At 36.2% G+C, this 11,503-nt stretch overlaps 1 protein-coding gene across 2 annotated transcripts; it reads left to right on the top strand.

Annotated features, from left to right (window-relative positions):
- The first annotated feature begins 5,537 nt into the window (after positions 1 to 5,537).
- On the top strand, positions 5,538 to 10,404 carry LOC104248479 (uncharacterized). 2 transcript variants are annotated; one of them, XM_009804738.2, is made up of 6 exons: positions 5,538 to 5,671; positions 5,810 to 5,906; positions 6,504 to 6,550; positions 6,657 to 6,763; positions 8,088 to 8,122; positions 9,946 to 10,404. In XM_009804738.2, the coding sequence occupies exons 3-6, from the start codon at positions 6,548 to 6,550 to the stop codon at positions 10,011 to 10,013; spliced, it is 213 nt and encodes a 70-aa protein (XP_009803040.1). In that variant the 5' UTR covers positions 5,538 to 5,671; positions 5,810 to 5,906; positions 6,504 to 6,547; the 3' UTR covers positions 10,014 to 10,404. The 2 variants fall into 2 exon arrangements, with proteins under 2 accessions (XP_009803040.1, XP_070027534.1); XM_070171433.1 differs by lacking the exon at positions 5,810 to 5,906 and having other exon boundaries at positions 5,553 to 5,671.
- Positions 10,405 to 11,503: the final 1,099 nt, after the last annotated feature.

The raw sequence follows: 11,503 nt of genomic DNA, 5'->3' as shown, positions 1-11,503 counted from the left end.
GTAGAATCGTCTAGGTGTATCACAGTTGTAGGGGTTGCCTCGAACTCCACTCGTCGCCTCTTGGACGACCCTTCCTCTTCCTCAGCACGAGGACATTCACCCGTCAGACAAGTGACACGAGTCAGGACCTCGGTCTGAGAAGTGGCCTCCGTAGGAATAACCACAGCCGCAGACTCAACTGAAGCAGCCCTCGATGAAGGTTAAGTGGTAGGTGCTGCAGCAGGGTGAGCAGATAATGCCGAATAACGAAAAGCTAATGGAGGAGCCCCCACTCTCCCTGGCATCGACAAAACCGCACATAAGAAACTAAGTAAAAAGATAAGAAAAACAGCAAACAGAAATGAAACCTCACCTATAAGGGGCCTACGTCCAAATTTTTCATAAAATGCCAACAATGTGCGAACCCCTGCCGTATAGAGAAAGATGGCACTCACCCACTAGTGGATATCTTCGACAGATTGAGGGGACAATTTCTCAGCTGCAAAGACATAACAGGGTTTAGTACTATAACAGAAAGCAGTCGGGTATCTCACCGACTAAAAATATAAGAAATTATACGCAAAGTTCCACTTCTCAAGGAACCCCGTTGGATCCGCCACAATATGCCCGGTCCGCACATAGAAATAATTCTCATAGAAATGACGGTTGGCCCTATCATCCATTTTCACCACCAGACTCTTCGACCCCCGAGGACTCATGTGAATCATCATGTCGCGAATGAGTTGAGGGGCAAAGATATTAAGCATGTAATCCAAAGTGATCTCACGACCCGCGAGTTCCGCAAACTTAAGCAACATAAGGAACAACTTGTACAGGTACGACGAAAGTTGGGCGGGGCATACCTCGTAAAAATGGCAAAAATCTACCACCAGGAGAGGGAGAGGAAGTGTGTACCCAATAAGAAAGGGGTAGGCATAGAACACACAGTACCCATTGTGGTCGAAATGGACTATATCGTTCCCTACCGCAGACCGCATGTCAACGTAACTGGGGATTCGCCACCTAGATTTCAACTCTGCAATGTCTTCCTCTTTTATAACAGAGGGGACAGGTTCTCCACCCCGGCGCGACTGCAGAAGTCGGTCCATTCTCTCCCAAGACAAGGCAAGATCTCGATTACCAATAAGACCTCCTCATCTTCCACCACTTCTACTCCTCCAATGACCAGAGCAACATTTTTCGGCGTCGAAATTGTGGTAGGGGGATCAGCGTGAGAAGAATCACCAGCCATTTCGTCAAGATGGTATATCAAAAAGATAATGGAGAGGAAGGATGAAAGTTTTCGGTCAACTAGGGGTGAATAAAAATTTGGAGTATCAGGAAGAAAGTATATTCACAAAACTCTTTCAAGCAAAGAGCAAAGAAGTGTGTCAATCGAATTATGTGTTCCTTCTATTTATAAGAGACACAAATTCCCCAAGCACGAAACCCAAGAGTCGCCAATCGAATCTGATAGAGCACGAAACGTTCGATTCCCTAGGAACGTATGTCATAATGGCGGCAACTACGAAACAATGTTTCAATCTTAACGATGTTTCGATTCCGAAACTGCCACAACGGACCAAGAATATTGAAAGAGCACGGTTACCTCACTCAATACCTAAGGAGCATAACTGAGGGATAAATAGTCAGATTTCTCTCCGATTTGTAGCAATCATGATCCGTCTGTCTGGCCCAACAGGGGACGACCCTGACAGACGGAGGGACTAACTGTATTGGTCAAAATCTGACCACTGTGGTCAAGCTGACCAACATCCCGTCCAAGAGACAAGGTATCGGAAGACGACATGGTCCATTCTACGTCCCGCACTCACGACATCTGTCAAGTCAGAAAGAACAACGTTCAGGGGACGACCAAGACAGATAATGTGAGAGAGTCGGACCAAGTAAACAACAAATGTCCCATGTCTATATATAGGAAGGGAAAACCTTCGGTTGGAGGGGGAGGGGTTTCAGGGCTTCTCCCTTTCTCTCTCTCCTCTGCAACCTTCATAATAAAAAGGAAGAATGAAGCAATCTCCAGAAAAACATGTAAAACCACCTCCCCCGTTGATTAATGGGAGTCACAATGAAAGTTTCAATAAGATCGGTTAACTCTATTTCATCTTATGTACTATTCGTTCAATTAGCTCATTGATCTGGAATTTATTATGTTTAACTAAGATTTACCCCTTTATTTTCTTTAATTGATTTGTTAAAAAAGGTTCAATATCTTTTGAGTCAAACATTTTCAGCTGCAAATCCCCTCCTCCCCTATGACTAACAAATCGTGTAATCTGCATAATTGTTTTTTCTTCTTCTTTTAAGAAGCTTATTAAAAATCAAGCAATTAAGTTTTACTATAGTACTCGCTGACAAAAAAGGGAGTATAATTAAGAAGAAATCTTTAATAATAAAAGGAAACATAATGTCCAATTTTTTTGATGTAAGGCTGGTTTAAATAATTAAACTCAATAAGGAAAAAGAAGAGTAACACTCTATTGAAGTATAATTTATTTGTCACATAGTTTACACAAAATGGTAGACAATAATTTCTTGGGATATTAAGAAGTTTCTTCCATTTTTTTTTCTCGAAAGGAGGATAAAGAAATGTGAAACGAGCACAACTAAAAATTCTATGGAATGTGTTAAGTTTTAGTATGGTAATAATATAACTTTATCTAAGTATGGTAAAAATATAATTTTATAAAATTATGTTAATAATATAACTTTCTAACTGGAAAATGGTATATTGCAATTACGTGAATAATTATTTCACAACGTAATCACTCGGTAAAAGTTCTCTATGGACACATAAAGAAAAAAATAAGACCATGATTTGGTTGGTGAAAAACTACTCCGTTTGGGGAGCTAATTTAGGAATTAGGATCTAGCACATGTTTGATCCAATCACTATTTAATAATTTACTGTGAAAATGATATTGATCTCTCTCAATAAATTTAATTTATATTTACTCTCTATTTATTGTTAGATCTCTCTCAATATTTTGTTCGAATATTTTCAGTAAGAAATTAACTAACGTTCTAAAAAAAGTGACAATTAAATTTGACTATTTGCTATTTCGTCAAGTCTTTAATGAAGTGTTCATATTAAGATTTTAATAAAGATACTCTAACTTGTATATAAAGCCAGAGGAAGCACATATAAAACTCACAAATCATACTACATAACTACTCTTTCTTTTTGTGATTGAAAGATGGCAATGTCCTCAAAAATCCTTTTGACTTTCGTCGTCTTTATTGCTATTGTATCAGGTATTTTTTTCTACAATAAATTGTTATATACCTAAATATTGTATTTACATACTTTTATGATAGTATTTTACTATCGTCAAGTTTTGTTTGGAATCAATTTTTCCTGTTATGTTATATTATATAAGTATTTTACTATAGCAGATAAAAATATTTGAACAAATTATGTCATTATAGAAAAATTTGACTGTATTTATGATTCGACTCCGATATAACTGTGTGTATATAGCAGTTTGTGTAGCGCAAGGACGTTGTGGAGAGTCATGTAAGGAGAGCTACAAGGGAATATGCAGAGATCATCGAAGTGATAATACATGCAAAGCTTTTTGCACTGAACGATTTGGACCTCTTCAAATTTGTGAAGCAGAATGTGTAGATGAGGACGGTTTCGCTTATTGCCAATGTACCCTCAATATAGACGCATGTCCCCAACAATGAGGAGATCTTTTTTTTCCTGTTTTTTTCATTCATGAGATTAGGGTTGTATTTTAATTTCCGATAAATTTATAATTTATAATTTAATTATTATTATTAACAATAATAATTGGTGTCCACTTCAATTGACGAATTTCGGTTTTGAGCGTGTTTTATAACAATGACTACTGCATCACTGAATTTTACCACAAATAATAAAAAGAAAAAGGGCCTCGTACAAAAGCATACTATAAAATAAGCATTGTATTATTTGTGAGTAAATTGTTGTTTTGCTCCTTAACTACTTATTTTAAAGTTGCCAAATTTATCCATGACAACCTTTTTCATAGTATTTCTACTTCCCGAACTAATTTTTTTCAAGGCTAGACAAAAGTTTTTTTGAAGTTTCACGTCCAAAGACATATCTAAATTATTAATATTGTTTTAGTAAAGTTATATGGAAACATATAATTAGAAGTACCTTTCATCAATTTAAAGTTCAAGTGGATATATCAAGCAAGTTTGTATTTCAATTTTGGCTTTTGTAAAGCCATATATTGTCATTGTAAAATTGTTGCCCCACGTAAGTAATGCATGTCGCTAAGTGGTCTTTTTCTCGATATAGTAAAATTTAGCTAGAGATCTTTTCAATAAGATATTGCCTTGATCATGAATAAGGAAAAACGTATCTTTTTTGCTTCAAGAATAAAAGTATAATTAAGAAGTGAAAGAGTCAACTAAATAAATGGTCTTGACAATTTCTTTTAGAAAAAAACAATAGATATCCAAATTAAGAGGCTTCAATCTGATTAATTTTACGTGTTATTTCATTTTTGTTCGGGTCTAATAAATTAAGTGGTAGCGAAGACAAGGTTAATTCAATCTAGACCTTCTTCTCAAATACTAGACCACTTGACAGATCTCTTCCACTTAAAAATTAGAGTAAAAGTTCAAATGAAATGAAATTTAGGAATTCCTCTCTCCCTTCGGGAAGATGCCGCACCTTATGTCGCGATTAGGGGTGACAAAATGGTTCAAAGAAAATAGTTAACCACCCATATTATTCACTAAAAATGGGTTGAATAATGAACTTTTTAAAAACGGGTCAAATATGGATAAGAAACATATTATCCATTTAGAAAATGGATAACCAATGAGTAACCAATGGATAACCAATGTGTCTAACTTTTACATTTGCAAAGCCTCAAATTGAGAGTTCCTCAAGTTAGAGAGACTAAGAATTCTCCCAAAAGTAATCATATACAAGAAGCCATGGATAATATGGGTAACCCATATTATCTGCCGGTTAACCCGTTTTTTATCCGTATTAAATATGAGTCGGGTCGGATAATTGATCCATTTTTTCACTACCCGTTTTCGAACCGAACCATATCCGACTCGCCCCGCCCGTTTGTCACTCCTAGTCGCAATAAAGGACTTGTTAAATAATCTCTTGCCATTAGAATTCCCCCAAAATTTGAGAAAATGACAAAATGGTCCTTTATAATTGAGGATAAATTCAAAAAGGTCCTTTGAGTAATTTTAGGTTGCCAAAAGTGACCACTTTTGAGGTCCCACGTCAAATATTTAACAAACTTTGTATAGTTAGATTTAACAAAAACTATATAAAAAATTAACATGAACTCACATCGTAGTTTCTTCAATATTTGTTATTTTTGGTCAATTTTGATATTTTGTATGTACAAATTTTTGTTAATCTGTGTTTAGTGTCTAGTGGAAGTTTTGGTGTTGCAATTTCGTGAATTTGATGGGATATAGGCCAAAAATACTCTTTTTTTGGTAAATTTAAAGCACCAAAATTGCTCATAAATATATTTAAAGGATCATCTAAGCCTACACCCAAATTTAAAAGATCATTTTTGTCACTCTCCCCAAATTTCCTTCCACTTTTTGTCCATCAAAACCAAACAAAGGGGATCTTTTTCTTTCCATCCATTGTTTCCAAAGTCGAGCGATCTGAACTCCCGCGACTCTGTCGATTTAGGTAATCCGCCTCTTCAATTTATTTCCCCCTTTTTTTTTTTCTGTTTAATTACATGTTTTGCCGTGAAACATAGTTAAACTTTTACATAGGAAGTTCGCATGATCTTCATTCTCTTTGCATTTTGTGCTGTCATTGTAGCGTACGGTGTAGGAATTTGTGCTATCAGCTTTATCATTGAAGGAGAGTCGATTGCTGAAAGTCAACAGTGATTGTAAAGGGCCAACTGATAAGAAAGGTTATTCCTTTGCTATTGTATAGAAAAGTTCAGTTATAATTTCTTGTTTTATAATACTCGAAGATATGGGATAAAGGGAAATAATAAAAATTTTGCCTCACTAAACTTTGATTACTGCTATATATGGGATGTAGAGTTGGGTATGTGTTTGTTCTCTCGAGAAAAAGAGAAGTTCTTTAATAAGGAGAATTATTGGTTGGAGCACAAAATTGGGTTGAATTTGGAGGTTCAAAAGCGAGTTTAATTTTGTTAGAGTCCATTCGCACGTGTTATTGATTTCACAGGGGTAATTCGTAATAAGATAGAGATGTTATTGATTTGTGCTTCTCTTACATTGTTTATTTTGTAGTTTATTTGTAAGGCCACTCTATGAATGATGTCAAAGTGTAGTTAACACTTCAATTTTGAAATATGTATTTCCCAAATGTGGTCGGAAAGTTGTTCACTGGCTTCCTATTGTATTAATTTGTTTCATCAATATGAGGTTGTTGTGCTGAATGATTCAAAAATATAACGAGGAATTACTACCATTTTCTCTATTGCATTATATTCCCTTTTGTGTGAGGGGAACCTAACTGATGTTTCTTTACTTTGTAGAGTTGGTGGAAGCGAAAACCGATTAAGGCAGGAAAAGTTCAGATATGGTGAGTTGCATTGGAATGCGAAACTTTGGATCGAAAAAGTTTGATCAATTCCATATGTTATTGGATGTGTAAATAGACACTAATACTTTTGTATTGGTATTTTCAGTCAGCGCTCTTTAATTTCCATTCCTTTTTGACGGTAGTGCTGTTATGGATTTGTACATGCACTTACGTGAAGATGCATTTTCCAGCTCTTCTTGAACAGAGAACTGGGTAAGTCTCCATGAAATTTTAACTACAATCTTCTTGAGAAGTTATTAAGTATTGGGTGCCTATAACACTTTACCTTCTCAAAAAAAAAGTATTGGGTGCCTATAGCTCAGATGACAGGATATGCTACTGGTGTCAGTCTTACCTATGTTTAACCTTGATATCCATATAGTGTTGCCGTCATCATTTCTTCCGCTTGTATGATATTTATTGGTTCTTTTATTTTCTCTTTCCTTTAGATTTATGGTTGTTTGGAACTGTGGCGTAGTAGTTGTTGTTGGTGGTGGTGGTGTCGTATTCCTTATATTTATGGTTTGAGAAGATCTCCTTGTTCTGGTACATTTTCTGGATTATGCTCCCTTTATTGCTTTGAACTGGCAACCTTGTTCTCTAACTGGGTGCATGTGGGCCGCAACAACCATTTAGCCACCTTCCCTCCTTTCTCCTCTGTCACTTCCCCCAATCTCCATTATTAGATGGGTGGTGGGAGGGGACAGGAGAGACCGGTAAAGGATGGAGGAAATCTGCTATGAAGTGAAGGTGGTAGCGAAAGGGGCACATACATGTCAGCACAAAATATTTCTACGGAACATCCCCTTCAATGTTTTGGATAGGCTGTTGTGATATTTCACATGCAAGAAAATATTTGTGGCCTTCATTTTTACTTCTTCATTTACAAACAAACCTCTTAAAAGCTGTAGGTTTTGATATGGTGTATCCATGGGGCGCGGCCAAGGGGTCATGGGGCATGTCTGGAAAGCAGCCCATGACAGTACTTAGGCTCAACATTTCTACTGTTGTTTCATGTGAGGACACATTTTTCCTATTTTTTGTTTTATTGTATGTATATACATTATGGTAAGGACACCACTAATGTTTGCATTAGAGTAGACTGTCTACATCACACCCCTTGGGGTGCGGCCCTTTCCTGGACCCTGCGTGAATGCCGGATGCTTTATGCACAGGGCTACCTTTTCTTTTTTATATGCATTATGGTGAAGATTCAACTGTTCTTGGATTTAGTCTGTTATACTTTTCGTGAAAACCGTGGTTTCACTTGGTTGAATGGCATTTCACTCAAAATTTTTCTCTTTGATAATTTAGTGTTTCTTATAGAATATAAATGCTACAATTCTGGAAATGATAGAAGTGCATTTTTTTGGATCTACTATGTTCTCTTGGCTTTTTATGGGCTACAACCTTGATCGTGAATGGTGGACCAATCAATAAGCTTTTCTCTTATAGCCTCATTTGACAGTTTGGAAGTGATGAACGTTTTATCTTGTATTCTCCTTTTCGCTTCCTAATCAGATACTACATATGGCAGGTTCCGAGGCTTCTTTTGGAAGGCTGCTAGAATAGGTAAAGTTATTTCCTATCATGCTGGTATTGTTGGTAGAGCGCTAATTTACTATCTGTTTTTTTTTTTTTTTCTATTATGCTGCCTTGATTACTAACTTTTCTTACGTAATTGAAGTTTTCTTGGTTTGGTGATTAATAACACTGCTATGGTGGCCAATCAAGGGGTTGGACTGAATTTGGGCAGGCCAACATGGGCCAAATCAATAAATGATCATTGCCCAACCTAGCCCAAAGTTTACTCGGGCTAAGATGGGCTAAACAATGGGTCATAGCCCAGCCCGTCCAACTTGACCCCTTTTTTTTATAAGGTCTGTCCAACTTGACCTATATTTCTACAGTTAAAACCACACTCCATCTAGTATAAAGAAACCTATTTACCTTATACACCTATATTCTCTAATTTTGCAACTTCCTTATAATAATTCTTTCATTTAATGCACTGGCGATGAGTTGTGATATATATATAAACCTGATAGATATTTTTCAAGCTTTTCAATTTAGATGGATTGTTCGTGTAATTAACACATTTTCTTCTTCTTTATTTTTAATTTTCAAAACTTGGTCAAACTTTATTTCTACGAGCAGTAACAAATTGAATACAAGTTTGAAAATAAAGATAATGTTTATTACGAGAAAGTGCATTAAAATGTTAATATTCTCTTCCATGCCTTGTTTTAAAGATAAAAATACAGAGGAATCATTTTTGCTAGATTAATTCGAAGAGAACTTTATGGAACGGAAAGTAACACAAACGTCTCATGTTTTTGCCTTTTTGGTACTTGTATAAAAAAGTACTTCTAATGATTGGGCAGCTGAATAAATTTCCACGCAAGCAATCTTCAGCTGTTTTGGGGCCTCTTTATTTAGGGGAGCTACACGGGTTGAAATTTGGCCTCTTCGCGGGTCAGAATGGGCTGCGAAAAAGTGATGGCCTAACTTGGGCACAACCCAAATAAACCCATGAGCTGAAATGTTTCTTGCCCAACCCGTTACACTCGGGGCAGGTTAAATGGGTTTGGGTTCAAATATCCACGCCTAAACACTGCATGTATCTCTCTTCAACTAAATTGCTTGCACGTAGTCCCATTATAAATGGAAGCGAATATGGGCTGTGGACTTAAACACTGCTGAGAGAACCTACATTTGAAACTTAAAGATTAGACATCCAATGAATGGCTACTATTGCACAACATGGCGAAGAATGATTTCTCGTATATGCATCATTTTGACAGGGAATTTATATTTTAGGGTGTTCTCTGTCACTTGGCTAATTGATAATGTTTTATCAGCCTCATCTTTTATCAAAACTTTTAGAAGCTTCATCCACCTGACCACATGTCATTTGTGCGCCTTAATTGTCTTCATGGAGGTTCCTGTTTCCTTTCGCTCCTACTTCTTTCCGGAAGCTTTTTCATAACATCTTCTGAGTGGCCACCTTTTTTTCAAAACTCAGAAGGCAGACACAAGCACTCTCTGGATGATATTCTTTTATAAAATGTCCATTACATTTTCAATAAAATAGAAGTTATCTTGAACTTCTAGCCCTTACCTAAACTTTGACAGTATATGCAAGTAGAGCGAAAGGATTTTTTGAGATTAAAGAGTATATGATATTGCAAATACCTTGCTATCTATCCAAACACGCGTGTATTGAAAAATCGGGGGCAAAAAATAAGGGTTGTTGGTGTAGAGAGCAAACAACAGAAAACAGGGATATTATTTCGTCATTGTACCATAGCAAGTAAATCTTTTGTCCTTTCATACAGCCAGAATGCTTTGATTTGACAAGATGTTACTAAATATAGTGTGCTTTGATGTGGCAGGTGAGCGGTTGAGTCCTTGGGTGGCTGTGGGCTGCTTGACAATGGGTGTTTCAATAATCTTCTTCTAAGGCGAACATCTGCTTGAAAGTTGGGAGCTAATTTACTGCTTCGACTTGTTTTTTGCATCAAATGCCTTCTTTGATCAAACTTGAGCATTGAATTGTTGTTGCACTACTTTGATCTGGAGCTGAGCTTTTGCTTGTGAGATGGTCTAGTTATGAGGAGGGTCGATGTTACCTCTTCTGGCTTTCGTAAAACTCACTTGACTTGATACCTTATCAAAAAAGTCCATGCTGCATTTATCTGTTGATGATTATGCTATGTATACCATAATCTACATATGCTAGAACTTACTTGTGATCCCGAAACCCTGCCACCAAGAAAAAGGATTTAGTTTTAAGTTGTAAGTGTAATTTAACCTTTTCTAGCAAGTAATTAGATTACTAATCTCATTCTTTATAGACGGTTACCCGTAGTTTTTTTTTTTTTTTTTTACACTTGCCAGATCTTTTGATTGCATCAACATTGTGATTGCATTAATTGCTTTCCTCTACTGGCCAACAGTAATCAAATTGCCATTAAGTGCACATGATGTGTTCTCCTTTTGTTTTTCGTTCTAACTTGTGTCCTTTGTTTGTTCTTTTTTGTCTTTCTTTTCTAAATTTGCTTCTTTTTCTGGTAATTTGGAACTTGAAATAGAAAGTTAAAGCCTGGTGCCTCTAACATGACAAAAACTGGCCAAATTCTCCATAAGCAAAGAACTTTCCCTTCTTGTATTCTCCAACGTCATTCTCTCTCTTTTACCAAATTGGTTAACTTGCCTCAACGTGCGCCTACGTGCTCCCATTCGTGCCAAGAGAATCTGTCTTCAGCTAATTTCCCATATTGGCCAGAAAATCTCCATACGTTGTGTTCTTTCTGCCATCTCCTTGGATGCCATGTATTAGGAAATACATGTCATGTATTTATTGGTGTGGTGTAAATATTGGGTTCCAATTAATACTTGTAACGAGTGTAGGAAGAGTTGAGAACGGAGACTGAGTTTTGTTTATATTTGATGTTAGTTCTTTTCGTTTCAGCAATTTGATGTTTTAATATAATTCCAGTGCTAATCAAAGGCTAAATATAATTTGTTATAGGAAAATATTTCACATCCGTTAACCAGGACCATGGTAGATGTGTATTTCTCAACTTCAGAGTTATACGAATTAACTATTCATTTTAGAATGATAAAAATTCAAAACCTTTTTTTCGAAACTAAAAATCAATATTGTTTAGTTGGAAAAAGCAAATTTTGATTTCCCGAGATTTAGGTCTCTACCTGAAAATAAGCAATAATTTTGAAACAAGAAAACAGAAATAATTCAGACACACAACTTTTCTCAAATTTTGCTCGAAGACTTCTTTAATAATTAGCTTTTCAAAAACTCCCCTAAATTTCTAGTGTTTTTCCTCCATTTAGGGAGGGTGCGACTTGGTTGTGATCTACGTTAGATCTATAGAAAACAGATCAAAATTATCATGGTTACTCCTTTGAATATATACATCCAAATGCAAC

Source organism: Nicotiana sylvestris, chromosome 3 (genome assembly GCF_000393655.2).
Source record: "Nicotiana sylvestris chromosome 3, ASM39365v2, whole genome shotgun sequence".
Classification (NCBI taxonomy): Eukaryota; Viridiplantae; Streptophyta; class Magnoliopsida; order Solanales; family Solanaceae; genus Nicotiana; species Nicotiana sylvestris.
The sequence above is the reverse complement of the archived record's forward strand: the minus strand, read 5'-3'. Positions and strand labels throughout refer to the sequence as shown.

Coding starts and splice junctions, on each gene's coding strand:
- LOC104248479 (XM_009804738.2), top strand. Junction 6,764..8,087: donor CTTCTTGAACAGAGAACTGG/GTAAGTCTCCAT, acceptor TACATATGGCAG/GTTCCGAGGCTTCTTTTGGA. Junction 8,123..9,945: donor TTGGAAGGCTGCTAGAATAG/GTAAAGTTATTT, acceptor TTGATGTGGCAG/GTGAGCGGTTGAGTCCTTGG.